The sequence below is a fragment of the Phalaenopsis equestris genome, unplaced genomic scaffold (genome assembly GCF_001263595.1).
Source record: "Phalaenopsis equestris unplaced genomic scaffold, ASM126359v1 Scaffold000840, whole genome shotgun sequence".
Taxonomy (NCBI): Eukaryota; Viridiplantae; Streptophyta; class Magnoliopsida; order Asparagales; family Orchidaceae; genus Phalaenopsis; species Phalaenopsis equestris.
In genome coordinates, this window is record NW_018165280.1 from 5,546,081 (window position 1) to 5,571,318 (window position 25,238).

General features: G+C 36.9%; 1 protein-coding gene across 1 annotated transcript in view; it reads right to left on the reverse strand.

Moving 5' to 3' along the window:
- LOC110031738 overlaps positions 1-25,238 on the reverse strand; it is a 31,577-nt gene that overhangs the window by 5,223 nt on the left and 1,116 nt on the right. The window contains 2 exon segments of the mRNA XM_020735100.1: positions 19,902-20,048; positions 20,051-20,062. Coding sequence (XP_020590759.1) covers positions 19,902-20,048; positions 20,051-20,062 — 159 coding nt within the window.

Consider the following 25,238-nt stretch of genomic DNA (forward strand, 5'->3'; position numbering starts at 1 on the left):
AGTTGTAAGGCAGTTGGTGGGATGGCTTCGGTTGTGATAGGAAAGTGGAGTCCAACTTGGGGTCCGACTGGGAACAAACAGGGAGATGGTGCCAAACAGGGAAGAGATAGGAAAAGGGTGTAAGGTTCAGTGAGGCGGGTGGAGGGCCCAACAGAGGGGAGGAACAGGGCTGGTGATGATCAAAAGGTTTTCTGGTGGGGTTTGCAGTGGCAGCAAGTGCGGGGATGAGGAATCCGTGGTGGGTCAGGGAAGGTGAAGACTCCAGCTGAAGAGCAGGGCATAGGGGAGATAGGTATGCAAGGGAATTGATCAGAGTAGTCACCACCTCGGAGCAGGATACAGTAAGAGCACCACTTGTTCGTCAGATATAGCCCCTACATAAGGAATAACACCTAAGGACAGAAATCTGAAAGTATAATCAATCAAAAACTATCCTCTAAGCAAGCCAACAACATACATATAAGGGGTATTAGTAGCTAAAATAGGAAGGAGAGAGAAAATGAACGAAATAGAATAGGCAGAGATCTCCATATGGAAGCAATCGAACATGGAAAAGGGGGCAGGTGTGGGAGAGGCAAATCACACCCAAAGGAGCGGAAGAGAGGGTCGATTCAGCTAGGGCCTATGCCCCGCATTAGTCTCCCAAGGTTGGGGGAACTTCGACTTCATCTGTTGAAGATTCTACAACTTTGTTCTACGACGTCAGATCCGCCACATTGTACATGGCCGAAACGTTGTAGTACCCTTGTTGACCTCACTTTTGGCGAATGTCTAGTCTCTCCTTTTTGATAGCCTAGGTTTTAAACGCAAGACTTTCCTGTCGACTATTCCTAGAAAACTAGCAAAGGAGCCCTCCCCGTTAGAAATTATGAGTTTTTATTTGCTCGACTTGACGTTCCGCATGGTAGTTTTTGACCTCTAACCTACTGTGAGGGTGCTCAAGGAGAATTCCTATAGGACTGTTGATCTTAGGATTGACTATACGCGTTCAATTGGCGTCGTCACACTCTGCACCGTCCTGTTTAATTGAGCTCACGCCGAAATTTTGACAAGATTCGGGTCGCGACGCGTTTTTGTCCCGATCGTCGACGAGGTTACCTAAACGACTTCGGTTAACGAAACGGACTGCGCTGACGCATCCGGAACGTCGATTTTGCCTATGGGGAAGTTCGTTTCACTACGACGACGTGTTTGGCGAAAGATACGCGGTTAAATATTAATTATAATAATAAATGATATATTATTATTATTATTATAATTAATAACTTATAATCCCTTAAAAACCTAAATCTATCTCCTCCCCCCCTTTTTTTCCTATTTCTCGATCCCGTGGGCCTCACCCGCTCCTTCCTGTGCCGTTGGAGTCATAAATCTGTGGGAGGGAAAACTCTGCCAAATTTCTTTCTCACTTTCTTCTTTAGTTCCTAGTGCTTGGGTCGGTTTTCTCTTGCTGTTGAAGAGGAGTTAGGCTGTGAAGTACTTTTCTGAAGTTTTTTTACTTTGGTTTTGCATTAAGGAGGTACCATCTCTCCCCCCTGTGCCTTGATTCTTTTCGATTTTCCCTCTGCCAAGCCCTTGAGCTTGGTGTTGTGGATGATATAGCATGCTAGGGTGATATTGCACCTATATTTTTGAAATATTTATTACTCAAGCATCTAGAAATGGAAATGTGAGCATGCTCTAGGGGCCAGTTATGGTTATTTGTTTGAATCGATAAAAAGCAGAGCATATTATTAGTTGCTTTCCCCTTTTCTGCTTGAAATATTTGGAAGTAATATAGATGTAGCCTTGAAATGAGATTTGCTCCTCTGGAATACATGTTGGAATGCACTGGAAAGCTTTTTGTTATTATCACTCTTGCTTAAAATGAATACTAGAGAGTTCACTTTACTTTTCATACATGTATGGGGCTCGATTTAGCTCCTGTGGCTTTCCCTTACTCGAAATACATACTATGAGAAAATTTATTTAATTTGGAAAGCTCTGTAACTTGTTTTGATGGCTCAGTTTAGCTCCTCGTGAGACATCTTTCCTGCTCAAATATCTGTTAGAAATTGTTTCATGCTTGGAATAGTTAAGTTGGTAGCCCAAATATGTTCTTTATGTTGTTGTTCTTATTTAAGATGTATATTGGCTCCATATTTTGATGTTTCAAAGGCATGCGGGTTGTTCCTTGGCTTTGGATGGCTCGATTTTATCTTAAGGTGACTGGAGTTTTAATTTCTGTTGAGACTTGGCTTTTGGTTTTTGTTGAAGCTTTGTCCTAACTGCTCGAATTTTACTTTTGGGCCTTGAAGGGTTCGGTTTGGCTTTGTTTGGGGGTTTGGTTTGCCGGCCTTAGCTCCTATCTGGGAGTCTGTTTTTGGTGTTTGTTTCTGCCCCTGCTCAAGAGCTGTGGGAGAGTGCGGTTTTATTCGCTTTAACCCCTGTTAGGGGCTCGATTTTGGCATTTTATGATCATTTTTGGCTTAAAAGCGCGTAGTGTGAAGAAATTTATTTTGATTTGGAAGAGTTCCATAGCTATTCTTGTTTGAAACATGTGGTAGCCCTATATTTTGATATTTTGAGGGCATAAAGATGTTTCTGGCCTGGGTTTGAGCCTTAGCTGCGGCTCGATTTTACTCTTGTTGGGAGCTCGATTTTGTCTCGTTCTGCCCCTACCCGAGAGGTAGTTTGGGTGTGGTTTTACTGGCTTTAGTTCCTACCCGCGAGGCTATATTTATTTGTCCCTACTAAAAAGGCTTGGTGGTTGTCCTGAGCTGCTTCCTATCCCTACTCGTGAGACATACTGAAGGCTCCTTAATTGGATTTAGTCCTTCTTGTTGGACTTGAACTACTTGAATGATTGTTGGTGGATTAAATTAGTCATATCAAAATGATGGTTATGTTTTGCACTCTCTTATGTATATCAAAGGTCCTCATGTAATTGATTTGGGTTGCCTTGGCCGTGAGCCTCTTTTGGCCCTGTTTCTTACCTTGGTCGTGAGCTTTAGCAGCCGCTCCTCACTATCCTGAGCCGTGAGCCTTAGCAGCTCCCCTCCTTTCCTTGATCGCCTAAACCGTGAGCCTTAGTAGTTGCCTTCCTTGTGGTTTGCTTTGGTCGAGAGCCTTAGTTGTTGTTCATCTTTTTGTTGAGTCTGGCCGTGTGCATTTATGTGCTTTTAGCCGGATGATTTCATGCTTATTTGATATAAGGAGCTTTTAATTAAGTCTGGAATTGGATGGCTTTAATGTTGGCATGATTTTGGAAGTATAAGTAGCTGTCGTCCCTGGGTTACTTTCCTTTTGTTCGAGTTGTGAAGTTTGAAAGACTTTGAAATTTTATTTCAGGAGAGCATATGGTTGATATAAATTGAATTTATAAAGAATGTTTCGGGAGTTTGACATTGTAGTTGTGATATCATTTGAGCGCAGGCTTGGGTGTGTGTGGATGGGTAGTCAGTGGTGGAGCCATGCATACAGTTGCCACATTGACTTGGGCCCGTTTCGATTCGCCTGAGACAAGATTGGGAAGAGATTCCCTCCAAATGAGAAAGTGATATCCTTTCAGATTGATTCAAGGATCTTGGGCCTCCTTTTTCAAGTTTTTTCGTCATGAGATTTGAGGGCTGATTCATCCCCCTTTCCGATGTTTTAGGTGGATTAGTGTCTCCTCTCTCTCACCTCATTTTTGTTTTTTTTTTTTTGCTTCTTGGTTCGATTTTCGATGCTTATGTGCGATACATAAGCGTCCACGTATAGCCCTTTGCTATACATGAAATCATCAAGCAAGGTCGCAAGCGTAATCGACTCATGAACAACTACACTTTTCAAAATTGATGAAAACAAATTTGACAAGAACAAACACGCCTTTTTCTAAACAAAAATATATTTTTCGCTACAAACAAAATCTATACAACCCTCTTTTGTATGCCTGAAATCTATGTGCATGCTAAAAATATAAAATTTAAATGCATTTTAAACATCGGTTGTCCACTTGTTGATTACCTTTTTGGGCTAAGGAGTACCCTCCTAAGTTAGGTTCGATAGGACACTTTTCTAGTTGAGTGGCGGGCTTTATACATCTGGGTGACCGAGTAGCCTTCGACGACCCTCGAGTACAAACATATATCTGAGCCTAGCCCCGACCCGAGTGCTTGTGGTCCCCTTTTTTCAAACTTTTTCATATGTTTTATTGAAATTTTTGGACAAAACACTCGTGGCATTTTCTCCGGGATTTTCTCGAGGTTTTGAGGATTTTATTTGAATTATTACTCGTCAATTTTCTCGAGCTTTTCGTCATGGATTATTCGTTGATTTTTCCCGAATTTTCCATCGTGGATCATTTACCGTTCTTTCTCAAGTATTTCGGGCGACGTTTCTTTTCTTCTATTGCTCTCGTTTATATAATGCATTTCAGCCAGTTTCCTCAATTTTTGTTATTTGTACATGTTGCATCAGCTACATCTAAGGAACAACGGATCCCCCAGGTATGCAGGTTTGCTTTATGTTTACAGCATGTTACTTTCTTGTAATCACTTTCTTGCTGCACCGTCTAATTTTTCTTTTTTCTTTACACCGCATGTTGTACTGCTCTTTTTACTGCATACTCTACTGTTTGTATTGTGTTACATACTCTACTGTCATTCTATACACTGTACAACTTCAACCTGTTCCCCTAGAATGTTTAAAAAACTACAACCATAGGGCCGCTTGATTTGACATCTTAACTTACACCCTAAAAAACTTAAACTCGTCACGACAAGGAACTTGGAGCTAACTCAGTGGGCAAATGAACATCTTCAACAGTAGAACATGTTTTTCCCAACTAAATCATTCCTTAGAATTAAACAACAATTCATAGGATTTCGAGCTTGTTTGCCTAGTGCAACACAAATCCTCAACTTTTCGTTAGACATTTGTACAGTTCTACTGTGAAATCTAAGTCCTAGCTCATTTTAGGATTCCGAGGTTGTCGTTCGTCACGGCCTAAATTCTCATATCTTCCAGGCCGGGTGTGATCGTTTCATACGAATGTAAGCCCTAAGTAAATAAAATTGGCAGGATGAAACACTTCCTCGAAACTGAAGTCAAACCATAGGATAGACTGGGAAGTCACTTAGGTTCTCCTTCGGATCTGTGACATCCCCTAGTTCTTCCTCCTTTGGATTCTACAATAAATGTTCCAAGTTTGAACAATTCCCTATCTTTTTGACCTCCTTGAAGATAATTTTTCCTGATTTTTATCGAGAGTATTCTTAGGTAACTACGGTTGTAATTAACTATAAGGGTTTGCCCTTACATGAAGTTTTTCCGAACCCAGCTTAAAATAAACGTTATTTAATTTTTTATATTAAATTGAGAAATTTGTCGGCAAATAAAATAGTTTCACAGACCAAACGGATGTCATATCTTTCTTAATTTATTTGATCGAGTCTCACCCTCAAGTCTCGTATTTATCCTTCGGGATAGATACAAGATTTGAGGTAAAGTGCTCTTTCATTTAAACTATGAAAAATATAATGTCAGTTTGATTTTCATATTTTTCTAAACTTAAATTTATATGTAAATTAAACGTCCTTCCGAATCGGGCGACGGGATTTCAATTCTGGTGACTGACAGCTTCCTACGGGCAACTCCCCCCAACTTTTTTTTTTTTAGTGCGGACAAACCTGCTAGGTCGATATTGTGGAAATTATCATTAAGCTTTCAAAGTATTATGAAAGATCTATCTGCTCTAGGCTTGAGTTCCAAATGCCCCCACTGGGAATCTCTCCTTCAGCCAAATCCACATGAGATCTCCTTCAAACATCATCTTCTTCCAAGGCGTATTCGCTTGTGTCTGATATTTGTGGTTTTGCTTCGTAATCTTCTTTCCAACCTCCTCGTGGAGTTACTAAATTTCATGAACTCGTTCTTCAGCATCCTCACTGATCCCTGATGTCTGCAGGAGTGATACCAACTCAAGTGGCATGAGTGAGTTATGCCCGTACCCAATCTTGAGTAGAGTGCGTCCTGTGGTCTAATTCAGATCTATAGTATGCAAACTCGACTCAAGCTAGAATTGGATCTCACAGCTTAATGCACTATCCCACGAAGCACCTCTGAAGGTTTCCTAGGCACTTGTTTACAACCTCCGTCTGACCGTCTGTCTATAGATGAGTAGCTGAACTCAATTGGAATTTGGTGTCAAACTTCCCCCACAAGGTTCTTTAAAAGTGGCTCAGAAATTTGGCTTCTTTGTCGGAGGCGATGATCTTGGGAATTTCGTGCAATCTCATGATCTCTCTAAAATACATATCAGCAACATGAGTGTGTCCAGTGTCCGAAGCCAAGGTACAAAATATGTCATCTTCCAGAATCGGTCCACCACAACCATCACGTAGCCCTTGTTCCTCTGCGTCCTCGGGAGACCCACTACAAAGTTCATGCTGACATCTACCCATGATGGCTCTAGTACTGGTAATGGAGTCTACAACCTTGCATTCTGTCTTGCCATATTGCAAAGCCAACACTGTCTAATGTGTCGCTCCACATCTCTCATCAATTGGAGCCAAAAGAAATGCTCTCTCACGAGTACGAGAATATTATTCTGCCAAATATCTTGTCAATTGATGTCTTAAAGCATGTTTTATTTCCTTTGTCTTTTACACTTGTCTTCAGATAAGACTGCACTTTAAATAAAAATATTTTAATATTTTTCATGCAGATATAATAGGTAGAACACTTGGAGTGAAGCAGGATTGAAAAAAAGCAAAAAGAAGTTGAATGTAGCAAACTTGGATTTCACATGACTGGCGCCTAGGCGCCGGATTTTGGGAGCCAAGGCGCTCTATTCAAGCACCCCGCGCCAGCTTTTGGGCGCCTAGGCGCTAGGACTTTGCGCATCCAACCGAGAAGACGGCGCTTAGGCGCCAAGTTCTGGCGCCAAGGCACAACCATTTTCTGCAGTTGTTGAACTGCGACTTTGGGAGTTATTTGGTGGTTTTAAGTAGTTCGGCAGGGAATTTGGCAAGAAAAGAGAAGAGGAATGAAGGAGAAGCACCATGGAGTAGGAAGAACATTTGGGAAGCTAAGGAAAGTGCAGAGAAAGGCCAAAATATTTTAGGGAGACTTGGGTTTATATATTTGCCACTTTTTCTTAAGTGCTTGGTGAGGTTCTTTAGAGAATATTGTAAGGGTATTAATTCATCAATGCAAGGAGGACTTAGATCCAGTGTTGGGAGGAACTTTTCATCTTTCAAGAAAAGAAAAGCTAAGTATTGCATTTACATTTGCCTTGTAATTGTTGTAACACATATTTAATGGATTTATTTTGTTATTTGATATAGGGTTTCATCATGTTCTTCATGCTTAGTAAGTTTCTTTTATCTTTCTCTAGTGATGCAAATGTAGGATATATAGGATGAAAAGACACTTATAGAATTGAACTTTTAATCTTAATTTGATGGGTTTTTACTTCATGGTTAATTTACTAATCCATTTGGCCAATTAGTGTGTTAAAACTTGTTGCAAACTCATAAAGATCTGGGAAGACTATGACTTTATCAAATAAGAAAAATCACATTAAATTTATGAGTGAAGGAAAAATAGTCCATAGAATAATGTCATTAGATAGATAAGTTTTGAGGGGATTTAACATAGGAGTTTCTAGGGTGACAGGAAGAAACACTTACTGAGTTAAACCAAAATTTGTTACACACTCGGAAGAGGGTAGATTCATGATTCTATTGTCACTAGCCACATTAGATTCTTAGTATCCTATTCTATTTTTCCACTTATGCACTACAAGAGATTGATATATTTTATATCTTGATATCACAAAAAACTAGTAAGAATAGTTAGAATTAGCCTTTAAATTTAGTGCAGTAATTTAGGAGTGACAGCTATAAAAACCACTTTAAATTACATTCCAAACTAAGACCCTATCGTAGTAAACTAGAACTTCTCTGATTATAGTCATTACCACCTTCCCTGTGGATCGATTTCAAGACTCAATAGAGACCTGTCTTATTGAAACGATATGTATACTTGCGTGAAAAATCCCAGTGTGTAGGAATATTTAATTTTAAGGTCTTAACCAATTTACTAAGGAGTGTATCAAATTTTTTGTTAGAATACCAGGACTTACATCATTGTGACGTACACACTTGGGGAGGATCATTAATCTTCCACTCTGACTCTCTTAAAAAATGGCCTCCATTAGCAAGCACCTAGGAATGCACAACTTACGCTTGCAGAACAAGCACCCATCGGCTTTATAGTACTGCTCAGTAGGTTTCTCTTGACAACATTCTCAAATCTCTTTGAAGTCATTGTCTGCCTAGAACAAATTCTTTACTATCTCAAAACCCACAACTCAAGTTCGTATCGACGTGATCAATAAGAGACCACACCTGAGTGAGTGTGATACACGGCTCTAGCTTCCTGCCTTATGCTTAAGAATGAACTGAAATGATGCTAAAAACTCCATCCACCAGGCGTGTCGGTCCTTTAGTTTGCTCTAGCCATTTAGGAATGTCTAGGCTTCGTGATCCATAGAAAACGTGAACTCACTCATCAGTAATTAATGGCTCCAGTGCTCAAGAGCTCTTATAATAACATAAAACTTCTTGTTGTATGTTGAGTACTTCCTCTAGAATCATTCCAGTTTTTCAATGAAAAAGAAGATGGAGTGACCTCCCTGGCTTAGCACTACCCCTATTCCTACGCTAGATGCATCACTCTACCTCAAATAGTTGGTTGAAATCTAGTAATGCTAAAACTGGCGTTAGAGTCACATTCTCCTTTAGGGTATCGAAGTTGGTCTGCACTACAACTGTCCCAATGAACTCCATCCTTTTAAAAGCTCCATTAGAATGCTGAAGTTCTTAATGAATTGCTTATAAAACGACACTAGCCCCGAAAATTACCTTTGCTTAGTGAATAATTGTGGTGTGATCCACCTTATAATGACCTCAATTTTCGTAGGATCCATCTGAATGTCTACATTAGAAATAATATAACCAAAAAAAAAACATATCTGGTTCGTCATGAAATGACACTTCTTCGGATGGACATCTAGTTTCTATGCTCGCAATACCTTGAATACTTCCCCGGGTATTGTAAGTGATACCCTCACAGAGCGACAATATATTGGAATATCGTCAAAGTAGACTATCAGCAATTTCTCAATGTGGGCCTAAAATACCTGATTCATTAACCTCTTAAAAATGTTGGCAGTGTTTGACAAGCCGAAGGGCATAACTGTCCACTCGTAAAAACTATCTCGTGTCATGAAAGAAATTTTCCACTCGTCACTTGGCCTCATCTGTATCTAGTGATACCCACTACGCAAGTCGGTCATGAAAAAGATGGTAGCGCCATGTAACCGGTCCAAGAGATCATCCAAGCGATTTATGAGAAATTGGTACTTGATGATAATCTTGTTGATGACCCTACTGTCGATGTGAATCCACCATGAGGGTGGGAACAACACATGGACTGGTAGTCTCTCTAACTAGCCCTCTCGCGACGAGATCCCGTACCTACCATTGTAACTTCTCGTACACCGCAGGTCTCAATCTACAGGCGGGCTGATTTGGCAACACAGATCTTGTATAAGATCTATGGAGTATTGAATGTCCCTTAGTGGTGATAATCCATCCAGAAGCTGTCGGTCATCACATCCTAAAAGTCTTGTAGTAGTGATTATAGTAGTGTTGATATCTCTCTCTCCTCCTCAGTTCCCTCTAGGAGAACTAATGTCAGTGCCACTAGAGCATCTTGAACTGACAACATGAAGGTGGCCCGTGGGATTAATACTTCCTCTGTGTCACGTCCACCTCTTGCATCCTTAACAGGTAACAATACGATGTATTTTCCATCCTTCTTAAAGGAAGTGTTCTTGAAGCCATCGTGCTCAATCTTGCGGTCAAATTGCCAAGGCCTACCCAACCGAATGTGACAAACATCCATCGAAATCACATCACACCAAACTTTCTCTTGTAGTTGATTCCTAATCGAAAATTTGAGCAGTATAGTTGATTCCTAATCGAAAATTTGACCAAGCACTGTTGATCCATGCGTATCTCGTTTCCCTTCTTCAACCAGATAAGGGAATACGATTGAGAATGTTTTTGCATAGCTAATCCCAATTTATTCACCATCAGCATAAATACCACATTTTCACAACTCATACTCACAACTCATACTGTCGATGATCGAGTTGCAAACCTTGCCATTTACCGTGCAATTGGTGCTAAAGATATTGTGTCTCAACCAGGATTGATCTCGCTCTAGCTCTGACTGCAAAACTTTCTATATGACAAGCAACTCTCCCTCATCCCCCTAGAGCTGAAGTTCTTCCTCTGGACTATCCTCGGACTCCTCGTCCTCCACTCCTCGATGGTGCCCAGATCCATGAATGTAACGAATCGGCTCGTGGGACACTGGAGACAATGTGTTCGTAGTTATGGCACTTGAAACACCTCTTGACTAGTACTATACTGGAAGAGCTATCTTTTTTAGGCATTTTTCCACTCTGATTTGATTTGTCTTGCTAACACCTCCCAAGGCAAATTTATTGGTCGCAGTAGTTGTAGGTGACTGTCTGACTGAAGGTTGTTGCTGACTGAATGAGAATCGTTGACTGCTCTATTTCTGTTACCTTTCCACATTCAAGGCTATAGTTTGAACATCCCTCAACATCCAATGTGATTGTAACTGCACCACATTGCTAATAGTGAGCTTCAAGCCCCCTAGGTACCAGGCGATGATGTGCTCCTCGGGTTCAACAAACTCACACTTTATTTGAAGTTGATTGAACTGTGTTGTGAACCCCTCCACTGAAATCTCTCTGTTGTAGGTGGTGGAGCCATATAAACATGGATGGCGGTAGTCGGTGGGAGATATTTTCTCTGCATTGCTTTCTTCATTTTTTTTCACATGATGTTCTTGTCGCCGACCTCTCTTCTCCTGTCTCTGTAAATTCTACCACCATAGAGAGGCACTCTTTTTCAACTTTATAGCTTCTAATTTCACTAGCTTATCCTCTGACACATCTTTATACTCAAAGACCCGTTCAGCAGATTGTAGTCAGTCAATAAATTCATCTGGATCCATAATTCCATCAAAATTTGGTACATACATTTTGATGTTGAAGCCTCGGTATCCGTCATACGTGGGCTCTTCTATGGCCTCCTCTAGTAATGAATTCCAAAGTGGTGTGGTGAGTACTCGTCGTTGATATTTTCCTTATGGAACGGTTTCAAATCTTCGTCCCTCTCTCCCCTTCGACTCTACAAATTGCGATCAAGGGTAATCTCTCATGGGTCCCGTCATCCATCTCTGTTAGTCTCTGTTGCAGACGACGAATCTCTCGCTGTATCTCATCCCGGTTAGGTTCCGACAAGTATCTCCATAGTGACATGTGGAATGGGTGGTTGAGGAAAAACGGGAAAAATTTTGGCGGAGGGGTAAGGCAGATGCTAGGGAAACCAAGGATAGGATAAGAATTAGACTATCTCTGATACTAATTAATACTAGAGCTAACCCAAATTCGCCAGGAAAAGCAAAACTTTACTACTCCAAATCAATGAGATTACAAACAAGGCTCAATTAGAAAGAAAAGACAACACAACAATAACCCCCAACTAGGGCTAGCTAGGATAGCCCGGTGAGCAGCGGAGTTGAGGTCTAGAAGGGGGACATTCAAAATACCTACCCTTTCTTGTGACTCCCATGAACCTAAAAACTACATACAAATGATAATCCCTTCGCCGTGAGAATGTGACTGAAGTTATGAGATTTTGATTTTTTTTTTAAATATATTTTGATTCTTCAATATATATATTTATGTAATCATTTTGAATCAAAAGAAGTTATGAGATTTTGAAATTTCTGTTGCCTTACATTCATATACATTGAAGGTTTGCATGACTATCTTGGCACAGTGAGCTTTAAAAATTATTACGGCCAATGGAGTCTTTGAATATTGAGCATGCATCTCTTTATTGTACATTGAAGGTCTACATGCCTCTCTTCGCACAGTGAGTTAAAAAATTATTATAATTGGTGACGACTTTGAATACCGACCATTCACAACTTTCTTTCTCGGTGAGGTAGAAAGACCTAGTTTTCCCGTTGATGCCCCTTACGGGGAGAAGACGTTGGAAAGTTGCCGAAATTATTAATGATTTGAACTTAAACTTAAACTTAAAACAATCATTTGGACCTTATATTCTGACAAAAATGAATTAAAAAGAAAAGGGATTATAAAAAAAAATAATAAAGTAAGATGAATAATCCAAATACACTACACGGATTGTTGCCTTGAATGAAATTGAACTAAACTTACACAAAGACATGAAAGTGGTTCAATAGTTTGCCAATAAACAAAAGTGGAAATAAACTCATAAACGATTCAAATAAACTCATAAAAGAATTATAATGAAATAAGAAACCAGTTGAGAAACATTAGCAAAATTTTATGATATATTCAAAATCCAATAAATCATTGTTAACTAGATACAAATAATAAGAATTAATGTTCTAAAAGAACGATTAAGTTTCAGAACGCTGCACTCACCATGGAAAATGCAATACAAAAGTGGTAACTAGATACAAATAATAAATTTTAATGTGCTAAAAGCATGATTAAATTTTAGGATGCTACACTAGCCATGGAATCTGCAATACAAACTTTTAAGCTGGCAGAACACAACCATTTTGCAAGATCAAAAAGAAATTGTATGTGTTTCAATGACACAATACTCACAAATACTAAAAAATTTAAATGAATTAAAGACGTGTATGAATTACAGTCATATGTGATGTCTCGAGATTTATACAAATGTTTTACAATTCGTGTAAATAATAGTTTGGATGGATTTAAATAAAATTTTCAAATAAGTTATTCTCGTTCATAAAAGCATGTGAATCTCTTTTAAAAAAAGTCTATAATTACTTTTCAAATTATGAACTCAACAAGTATCTATAAAAGTCGTTTGGCCCAACAGCTTTACAAAAAGTAATGATTATGACAAAAGTCTTTTGATCGGGTGATTTGACCCAACAACTTCACTATATTATCATCATGGTTGTAGCCAATAAGTTCTCCAATAATTTTTTCTCCTTTGAGTTGTGCATCATAAGAACATGCTTGATTGAAACAAAATTTTATATTAACTAAGATCGGCTTAGATTTATTCTCTTAGAAGAATATCCATCATAAATCTATAAGATTATCTTGCATGGCGAAACCCATGACTACTAACAAGAATCATTTGGTCATACTAAATATATCATCTCATCTAAGTAGACAACGGGCCATGATAACCCAAGATGATCTCAATATTTTGAGCAAATAAGCTGAATGTATTTTCCTTTGCTTTCATTTCAATAAATAATAGTTTGTACAATCTATTTTAAGTACATAATATTCAGTATAATCTAAGTTAACTTAATTAATACATATTCATAATCTAAATATTCAGCTAAAAGGAAAGAATCTGTGAAAATATAATATCGCCTTCTTTGCAGTATTGCGAAGAAGGAAACTTTTTATTCTACCTGATTTCATTTATTCCTGATTGATATCCCTCTTTAAATTGATGTTGGCTGGTCAAGAAGCATCAATTTGCTGACAAGAAACTGATGACGCTGTCGAGAAAGAGCTTTAGTAAATATATCAGTCGTTTGAAGATCAGAAGTGATATGAGGAAGAGATACAACACCCTCCTCATAGGCTTCTCGAATGGAATGACAGTCCACTTCAATGTGTTTCGTGTGTTCATGAAAGACGGGATTAACAACAATCTGGATAGCACTAGTATTATCTGCATAAAGAGAAGTAGACTCAAGCTGAGGAAAACCAAGCTCAGCCAGAACGCCACGAAGCCAAATGATCTCAGAACAAGCAGAGGACATAGCGCGATATTCTGATTCAGTAGATGACTTAGACACTCGATCTTGTTTCTTGTTCTTCCAAGAGATTAAAGAGTTGCCGAGAAACATGCACCATCCAATAATAGATCGGCGTGTATCAGAACAACCAACCCAATCGGCATCACTATAGGCTGTTAAGGTGATAGGAGAATCCGCAGAAAAGAACAAATCACGATGAGAAGTACCTTTCAAATATCAAATAATATGTCGAACTACAGTTAAATGAAGATGTGTAGGTGCTTGCATAAATTGACTAACTTGTTGCACAACAAATAAAATATCAGGACGCGTAATCATCAGATAATTGAGATTGTCAACCAGTTGTCTATATAGAGATGGTTTAGATAGAAAGTCACCATCATTCTGTTGATATTTGACATTTACTTCCAAAGGGGTATCAGTTAAGAGACCATCTTAAAGACCAGCCAAAGCAATGAGTCCCTTCGTATAGTTGTGCTGATGAAGAAAAATACCAACGGCAGAAGAGTGAACCTCGAGTCCTAAGAAATAAGTTAATGACCCTAAATCTTTCATATGAAAAGAACTCTGAAGACGTTTTTGTAGCTGAGACATCAATTGATTATCAGATCTCATCAACATATACTAATAACAAAACAATTCCCTTGTTAGTCTTGCAAAAAAATAATGATGAATCATACTGGCTTTGAATAAAAGAGAAGCTAAGAAGGATATTGCGAAACTTTTCAAACCAGACCTGTGGAGCCTGTTTCAAACCGTATAGGGACCGTTTGAGCTTACAAACATCATGTGAAGGTGTAGAAAATAAGTCTAGAGGAGGAATCATATAGACGTCTTCTTTAAGATCCCCATGAAAGAATGCATTCTTAACATCCATCTGCTTTAAGAACCAGCTTTTAGATACAACAACAGATAACACAAGTCGGACAGTTGTCATGTTAGCCACCGGTGCAAATGTTTCGTCATAATCAATCCCGTATTCCCGTCGATTGCCAAGAGCTACCAATATTGTCTTATATCTGTCAAGAGAGTCATCAGATCGGAGTTTAAGAGAATAAACTCATTTACAACCAATGGGTTTAACACCTGCAGGACATGAAACAATATCCCAAGTGTAATTGTCTTGACGTGTTTGAAGTTCCTCTTTCATGGCTTTGACCCAGCAAGTCTGTTTGGCAGCTTGAAAGAGGTAGGAACAGTAGTATTAGTTAAAATTGCAGAATACTCATATATATCTGGAGAACGGATACGTAGGGTTGATCGTCAAATACTTATTGGAGCAATTTCTGGATCAGGGCCGGGGAGGATTGAAGGTGAAGGGGGCAGGCGTCGTGTCTAGACAATGTATGGCTTTTGTTTATCAACAGATTAATTATCAAATTGTGGAAGTATAATTGTATCTGATGTGGACACATGATGCTGAAAGTAATATTCATGTTCAAAGAAAATCACATTTTGAGAAATATGTCATCGACTATTAACCGAATCATAACAAACAAAACCTTTATGATTAGGATTGTACTCCATAAAGGCATATCGTACTGACTGAGCTGCCAATTTATGACGTTCATGAGCAGGTAGATGAACAAAGCAAACCCATCCGAAAGTATGTAACATATGATAATTAGGGTGTTTATAAAGAATTTGATAGTAGGGAGACTCATACTTCAATTGTGATATAAACTGCAGTAGATAAAGCTTCAGTCCAAAATTTAGTTGGAACAGAAGATTTTATTAGTAATGTGCGCACGGTATCCAATAGATTTCGATTTTTTCGTTCAGCAACTTCATTTTGCTACGGTGTATAAGGACATGAACGTTGTGACACAATCCCTTTGTTCTGGAGAAATGCTTAAAACTCATAAGACATGTATTCACCGTCATTGTCAAATCGTAAGGTTTTAATGTGAGCGGAAAACTGAGTTTCAACATATACTAAAAATGTTTAGAATACAGTAAATACTTCTTTTTTGGAACTCAAAAAATAGATCCAAGTAAATCATTTATAATCATCAATAAATGTCATAAAATATTTATATTGAGCATGTGATAACTGATGTAATTCTTCAAACATCACTATGAATAATGTCAAAACATTATTGGCACGACTGTCTGAAATAGGAAAAGGTAATGTCTTACTTTTTCCAAGTTTACAAACAGAACAGTCAACTACAAAATTCTTATCTGTAGAATAAAAAACATCACTTTTATGTAAATGTTTCAACACCATATCATTTGGATGACCTAGTCTTTTATGTCAGATGTCTGCCTTATTCTCAACAACTGAAGATGCTAATGAAATATTCTGAGGAACAGTAAATTGTAAAGGAAACAGTCTGGCCACTTTAGGCCCCTTTGCTATCACCTTCCCCGACACCTGATCCTGCACAATACAACAATCACGAGAAAAATGTACTTCACAGTTATTATCCACAATTTGACCAACAGAGAGTAAGTTAGTAGATAATTTATGAGAAACCAAAACATGTTTGAAGGATGAGTTAATATCACCAACTGTTGTAATTTGAATATTATTTTCATTAGCAACCTGAATATGTTGAGTACCAGTGTACGGTCGTTGTTTATGCAATAACTCAGCAGTGCTAGTCATATGATTTGTGGCGCCTAAATCAACAAACCAATGAGAAGTAACCGAAGAAATAGTTTTACCTTTCCCTTGAAGGTCGAGATCAGAAAAGACAGAGAGAATCATCTGTTGAACCATATAGGGTGTGACAGTTGATTGATTATTGTCAGCAACAGTAGAAGTCAAGGCAGGATTGTCGGATATTGTGGCATGAAGTGCTTGTCGTTTGCGATTTTGGGGTCATGTTGGACACTCCGTAAGAGTATGTCCCTTTTGCTTGCAATAATTACATACATTATTTTCACAATTTCGTGTAATATGACCAAATTTCTTGCAGTTGTAGCACTGCACTGGCCCCTTCCCTTTGGTTTTAGCAGTATATGTCATATTAATTATTTCTGATGATCCACATGTTGTACTGATAGTAGCTTGTGTCGTCAATCTTTGTTCTTCGCGCAGTAATTGCCCAAAACAAACATACAAACATGGAATCGGATTTCTATTCAGCAACCCAGCTCGAGCAGTTTCAAATTCAGGTCTCAGTTTCATTAAAAATTGATTACGACGACTTTCTTCATGAATAGCTTGAAGACTAGCTAAATTCTCCTTTGACACTTTAGCATAGATAATACCAGTATATTCGCTCCATAAATTTAAAAAGCCAGAATAATATTGTTCGATTGAAAGATTACCCTGACTATAATTACTCATGTCAAGTTCTAATTAAAAGTGTTTCGCAAAATTATCTTGATTATAAACGCGCTTCAAGTATTTGGTCATACTAAATATACCATCTCATCTAAGTAGACAAGGGGTCATGATAACCCAAGATGACATAATTAGGGGAATCTTAATGAAGCTTTTTATCATTTCCCCCATCATTCGCTTTAAACTTATAGTCATAAATTTTATAATATAAAACACTAACTTTGTTGCTACTATAAATTAAGCATTCAACACCTATTGACTAGCCATGATCGAAAGTCTTCCCATTATCAGGAAGGAACATATAGAACTACACTTAGAAAAGAAATACACCTCACAAGATAAGTAGAAGAATACCCATATGTCCTGCAGAAAAATATGACACTCATCAAACTCTATTAGCATCAACATCAACATCATCAACAATATGTTCTACAGGCTCTCTATATGTAAGGGCAAAAACTTGAGGTCAAAATAACTATTTTGACTGACTCTGAGCGGGAGCTGAAGCTAGACTATATCTATCTACAATCTTTTGTAAAGGAGTTCCAATTGATTTTTGCTCATCAAAGGTCCTCTAGCCAAGTGTAGAGCAAAATCTAGCTATGTGACCAGGTTGACCACACCATTAGCATGTATTGAAGACCATCAAACATTCACCCTTATGTCACCTTCCACATTTGGCACAATAAACTATAGTACTAAGAAACATGCTATTACTAAATCCACCTAAACTGAATTTGGGTTTCTTCTCATTGTATACCTCTAATTGAGTCACGTGCTACCTTTTATCCATAATCTCTCTTATGCATCTTCTTAAGCTTCTTAATAACCTAATAATCAATATCCACTCGTCTGACTTGCTCCGCTAACACCGAGTAATCATTAATTCCCACAGAAATCTACAGTTGTCTGATTGAATCTTAAATCTAGGAAGAAACTTGTAATATTTCTCTTCTGCGGTAGATATCAACTATGATGCATACCTCGATAATGTAGTGAACTCCACCTCCTACTGCATAAGTGTCTTCTCCTTGCACCAATCTAATGAACTTATCTTGCATCTCCCTACGAGTAGGTAAAGGAACAAATCACTCTCTAAAAAGCTTCACAAAATTTTCCTAATCTATTGCCAATTTGGGTACGTCCGCTGACTTACCATGATGTTGTCCACACCACCACCTTTTAGCTTCTCCATCAAGCACAACAATTGCTATTAGTACTCTTCTTTCCTCCAAACAAACTATGCTTTCTAGTATCTTTTCTATTCGCATAAGCCAATTCTCCCGCTTCAATCGGATTCTTTGTTCTCTTAAACAAAGGTGAATGCAGATCTTGAATTGTCTTCAAATACTTGTTCACATCAATGTTGATCTCATTTTTAGTCAACCATATTTTCCATTGACTGAGACTTGGTTAGATTTCACATGAGCTCAATGTTGACTAAACTCTGGAATTATTGATTTCTCTCTCGAGGTTATTTTAAGGCTCAAAACCTCATTTTAAAAGTTGCATGAGACTTATTACCAATATTAGAAACCAAGCAAATGAGTCATTAATTGAAACAAATTTTACGTAAAGCTGTGCACTTATGATTCCTATGCGTGAAAATGATCTTACGTAAAAATTTTTCAAGAAGTCATTATTTTTTAAAATGGACTTCACCAATTGTGGCAATATCATCAAAATCATTCAAATGAGTCCTTTTATGCTCAATATTTTGAATATCTTTTGAGTAAACGATAATCAGGGAAGAGAAAATAATAATTAGGAATGATAAAACAATAATTTAACCAAACATTTTGAACATAAGTCTATTTCAAACAAAAAAGAATTTGAAGAAGCCAAACACGAACAAGTACTAGGCTCTCACAAGTTCGGCTCATTTACACCCCCAGTTAACTCCCGTTATCCCATGGTTTGCAGCAAACCATCCTTGATGGACTGAATTAGCACGTGGGGTGAACGAGATGTAGATAAACTTTCTTATTGAATTTTTAACGTGATGCGTAGCCTCCTTGATCTAGCTTCGTGAGCACCAATGCAAGTCATGCAAGCTAACTATGTTAGGGCAACCTGGATCATTTGTGTGAAGGAGATAGAATAAGGTCAAAATCCATCCGCTGTGAAAGGTGATTGAGTGTAATCTAAAGAAACAAGAGAGGTGTGAGGTGATAAGGCCTATTGTAGTTATGGTGTCACTGGAAGCCCATTAAAGCCAAGGATAAGGGTGTCATACGCTCTTGGCACTGATAAAAGAGAAAAACAAAAGATCAAGGAATGGGAAAGGCAAAGTAGGCAGAGTAATCGGCCTTGGTGAGAACAAATCTAGAGAGGCAAGGATGCATTTAACTAGTCTATTATTGACCGAGACTGTGACACTCAATTAGAGGCAAAAGAGAGGAAGTGATAGAAGGGAAATTGACAAATGGGGGTTGACAGATGTGAAAATTGATCAAAATTCAATCGCTTTTGAAGTGCTTTAAGATTCATACAATGCTAAGTAGAGTTCTTTGAGATCCAGGTAATATCAATAACATAAATATTTGTAACTTGATTCTAGCTCATATCATGTCCAGCATCAGACTTGTAAATTGTGACATTTATAAAATCCTGGAAACATGATTCTTCAAGTGTAAGGAATGAAGCAAAATAAAAGTTGCAGGAGAACGAGAGAAACAAAAACCGGCAAGAAATAACTACAATATGGATTCTATTAGCATACCAATGTCACTAACTTTTCTAATTGCCATATTCAACGAGTCTGCAATATAAATATTTCCTCTATTGTCCACTGTTAGTCCCTTGGGATGGTTCATCCTTGCTTCTCGTGGCCTACCATCAATGTGACCAGTATAACCTTCTGCTGAAGTTTTGGTCTGCTATCTGTGAAAACATCATTAGTGGAAATCAAGAGTTTTAATAGGATTTAAAGCATATAAAATGACATAGGTGAAGGAGATTTCCAGTGATCTACAAAAGCCAAGAAAAATAATGTTTTACACACAAAGATAGTAAAACACCTTACCATTATAAAATTTTGTTATAGAGAACCACTTATCAAAATTCTATAATTGTAAACTTTCTGGTATGTTCAAGATAATATTTGTTATAGCCACTATGAATGTCATTACTTGGAAATTCTCTATATAATTAGTGATTGTGATTTTTGCGATAAAAATAGCAGAACTAAAACATCAGCATACCCAGACACTTGGTTATATGTAGTAAAAAAAAACAGAAAATTTATCGTCAAATCATTCCTAGAAGGTTAGATTGTCGAGAACCGGCCTGGAGCTTGGAACCAAGACGGGAATAGACGTTTGGGGGGTAAAATTAAGTTTTCTACTATTATATTTATATCAATAACAGTTTAATATCCACATATTAATTGAAAGAGCCATTAAAATAAAGCAAATTAATTAACAAATAAAAATTTTACATTTCAGGTTGTTGACGTCGCCTTATGTACAAAAAATCTCTTCTAGTATTCATCTTATTCAAAAGCTTAAATCTAAAAAAAAAAAGAAAATAACATAATGAATTATCTAAGATAACTCAGAGGCAATCACACTTCAATACTACAGAAACCCAAGGAAAACAAATCAATATGTATTGTGCTCTCTACTAATATATTTTAGAAAATCCTATAATAATTTATAGCATCCATACTTAATTTTTGCACATTGAAGAAATCTAGAATTTCTACATGCATTCTCGTTTCCATTACTTTTCAAAGTGTAATCTCTTAACCTTTAACATATTTCATATTCTTAACTTTCACATCCGTCATAGGAGCATCGTCAAAGCATAACCTAGAACACATCTGACTAATATTCTCCTGTCGACAAAGTGATTAGTAGAATATATTTATTATTGTATGAGGTGTAAATGTATCTACTCACACCTAGTCGATATTATCTAGTAAGCATATTGGTAAGTGATCTAATTTCATAATTGTCTAACGTGGTAAGATGGCAACTCATCCCTGATCGATACACTCCCGTCATTAGTTTGTGATCTATGTTTCACTATTATTTGAGATGATAAGACAACTATCTACACACGCAGATACATTGGTATCACATATCTATACCATAAGGGGGTGAACTCCTCCCTTTTGCAAGCATACACAAGCATTCATATATAAACACTATTTCATTCTTCATATCATATGTTTTTTTTCTTATGAAAAACTTTACTTCTATTAACTGATGAATAAATGCAATCTTACTAAATCTATAAGTCACAAAATAAATTGATATATCCTATACTAGAATGTACATATCATGTAGACATATAACCTTTTCATAGGAAAACTATAATGCAATGGTTTATACATATTTGTCAACATGCATGCTTTATAAAGAACAATATGAATAGTTAATTCAAATCTAAGCCTCAATGATATATAACATAAAGTGTAAAAAATTGAAATAAAAATACATTTAGAAATAAGAAATACTACTATAATTTATAAACAAATTACTCACCTCAAATCTTATTTGTTTACCCAATAATGCTTTAGGGTCCTCCATCACTGTCGTCCAAACTCATTGATTTCTAATCCACTATTACTTCCATTTCTACTCCGTGTTTAATTATCAAAGGTAAATTACATTAATACTTAATCACAATTTCACGTTTAATATATATAAAATAAATCTACTCAAACAAACCCTAACCTTCTATTACATATGTTGGGTTCGGTCCTTACCTTTCTAGTACGTAGGCTCAAATTCTTCTCATGCACACAAAGCCGCACATGGGACTCTCCTCCCCACTCTTCTCCTTCAAACAAGGTTGTACTAAGCTTCTTCTCCACTTTTGTTTCCTCTTCTTCTCCCTCGACTAGGTCACGGGCTTCCCTTGCACGCAGAGCATTCAACAGGTTTCTTTTTCCTTCCTCTTAAGCCAAAATCTCTTGGAACAATTCTCTTGCACGCCAAACATTCTTCCCTCTCCTTTTATTGCACCTAGATGTGATGCATGTAAGCCTTTGGCTTCGGCACCCATTCACGTCAACACTTTTTCCTATGCACAACTCACAGTTTCTCCCGCTTGGAAATTGTCGAAGCTCCTTCATCGCCTTCACCTGCTCGATGAAGTCTCCTCGCTCAGCTTAGTCACATGCAAAAAAGTCTTTCTCTTCCTTCTTCTTCTCCTCCTCTTCTTCTTCTTCTTCTCCATCACCTCCTCTGCATTTCTCGCGCTCCTCCCAATTTCTTCATTGTTGTTCGAAAGAAAAACCGAAATTTTAAAAAGAAACCATTGTGACTATTAATTGAACCTTTTTCGTCGATTCGAAATTTCTTCTTTTATTTATGTTAATTAATTTTATTATTTTATTTTTTTCAGTTATTACATAGATAGCATATAGCCAACCATTATTCACTACCATTATAGCAAGATAACTTCTTTTAAGGTTAAATAAATGATATTGTCAATTATAATGAACTAGACTAAATATTTCTTTTAATTTAACTTGGTAAATCCTATAATTTGACAAACCATATTAGTTTAATTGGTACTTCGCCAAAAGTCCCTTTTGTTGCAAGTGGGCTAAAGAGGAGAAAGAATTCAAATGCAAAAGGATAGATTTCCAAAAATTGCACCAAATAATATGGAAGTCTCCTCCCACATAAGGTCAAGCTAATTAAGTGGCCAAGCTAAAAAGTGGATTAGTGATGGTTCACTACAAATACGCTAACAAAATCCACAAAGGTTTGCTACATGATGCTATGAGCTCATATAAGCTTATAACAAGCCAAGAAAAAAATTACATCAAAATATGGGGTTCATATCATTAAGGGAGTAGCCACTTAAATACCTCATCATATGAGGTGACCATAAAATTGATCCAAGCGCATGGTAAGCAAGCAAAGTAATAGGAACGAGAGAGAGCATGAGAAAAAGAAAAAAGCATCTTATATCTCCTCATCATCCCTTAATTTCTATTCCTTCCTTTTAGCAATCAAGTTAGCCAAATTCTTTCCCCATCTCTGTCAATCCACATCAAATTTTTCTTTATCATAATTTCAAGCCCAAAACCCAAGATAAGGTGACAAAACCAAGGCATAGTAAGGAGATCCAAGAGTCACAAGAGAGGAAAAAATAAAGTAAGAAAATTCTGAAAGGATACCAAGGCAACTATGAAAAAATTAAAAAAATAACAACTTCAAGGTAAAATACCTTGAATAATGTTTAATTTCTATGTGGAAGTATCTACCAAAAGCGAATACAATTAGCATATGAAGTAAACAAAGAGATTAAGAACCACAAGAGGACAATAAAAGTTATGTGTTTTGTCCATGGGAACAAATAAATGATATGATCTATAATAGAAAAGTAACACCAGTGTACAAATTAAATAGGTACAAGAAAACAATTTTCACCAAACCCAAATACAATCAATCCCACCATGAATGAGAACCCTATAATCTCTCAAACGAAATAATAGAGAAAATAAAACAATTGAGATAATAAACTAAGATTTCATACATATAAAAAAACTATCCATTTAAATGTTTCTCAAAGGGTTACAATCCATGACATCAATGAATTTGTTCATAAATTTTTAACACATGCTTCCACTCATTTATGCTCTTTTTTGTCAAGGCAGCGCCTCACAACCTCAAATAATATTTTCTCTTCCACTTTTTGTGGTTATCTGTTTCAACACATTTCTTAATTCTTTAACCAATGACAGAGCCCTTTTTCTACTGAAACATCTTCCAAATGCCAAAGCATGCATCGCAAGACTAAAGTACAAATAATAATGCACACTAAAATGGATCCATTAATACCAAAGTGCACCATCTATTGCGTCCTTGCAATCACAAAGTAGTTTTGTACTCATTCTAAATGCTATAATGATATGACATGCAACTGAGAAAGGTTGTGCAACAAGATATCATCCACATAATAATTTTACACTTAATTTGTGTCCTTTGTTATGAAGCTAGACTTACATTTAGGAAACTATTGTCACCAATTCACAAAATCAAAATGCCCCAATACAGATCATGAAACTGAGATATCTCCGAAAACTCCTAACATGCATGTGTATATTTCAATTGAATAACAAGCTAAACAAAATAGAATAAAGATTTAAATGTATTTGGCTCGCTTACTTAACGAACAAATCAAATATAAGCTTATTAAAGAACTGAATACGAACTATTCACTAACAATGATTTTTTTTATGACACGAAGTGTGACAACAATAAACTCATATTCTTTCTTCCTACTGTTCAATAGGATTAAGAAGGTATTATCAAAAGAAAAACATATTTATCCATATTTCCTTGGAGGCTATTTGATAATAAGTATTTAGAATACAGGTATATTCTAAATATACTGTACAATAAACTCAATATTTTTGAAATAGTTTTTGGAATTTGGCTGGTTGCAAAATAAATTCAATAGTTAGCTTTCAGAGCTTGAATTAGTACAATGTGAATCAATTTATTTTAAAATTTTTTAAATTGATGTATTTTTGGGCATGACACTAGGAACTTATCAACGATATGTAGGTTCATTAGTGACAACGAACAAAAATCGCAAAATGAAAAGGATGTCATCAGCTATTGCGGGTTCAAGGGTGTCATTGACTAGGTTGTGATTTTGGTAAGTTTAGCTAGTTGAAGGTGATATGAAACCATGGTGTATGGAGGTTGCATGTGTCGGTAAGAAAAGAGTAGAGATCGCCAGCTGATGAATGAGAATTGAGGTTGTTGGCTGCTAGTTGCACATGCAAGAACTACAAGCGCGTGGAGCGTGTAATTCATCAAAATAATATATTCCATTCAATTTTCTTCTAATCAAACACTGGAAATTTCAAAACTAATGCATTTACTTAACACTCAAAATACACCAAATCAAACATCCTCTAGATAAATCCAATTACCTATCATTTATATTGAAACCAATGCTCCAAAATAAAAATAATAATTCATTTACATCTTCAAAGCCTATAGTTCCAGTAGAATTGATTGCTGCTGCAGAGAACGTCATAAAATGTCAAATCCCCCAAGAGAAGAAGGATATATATATATATATA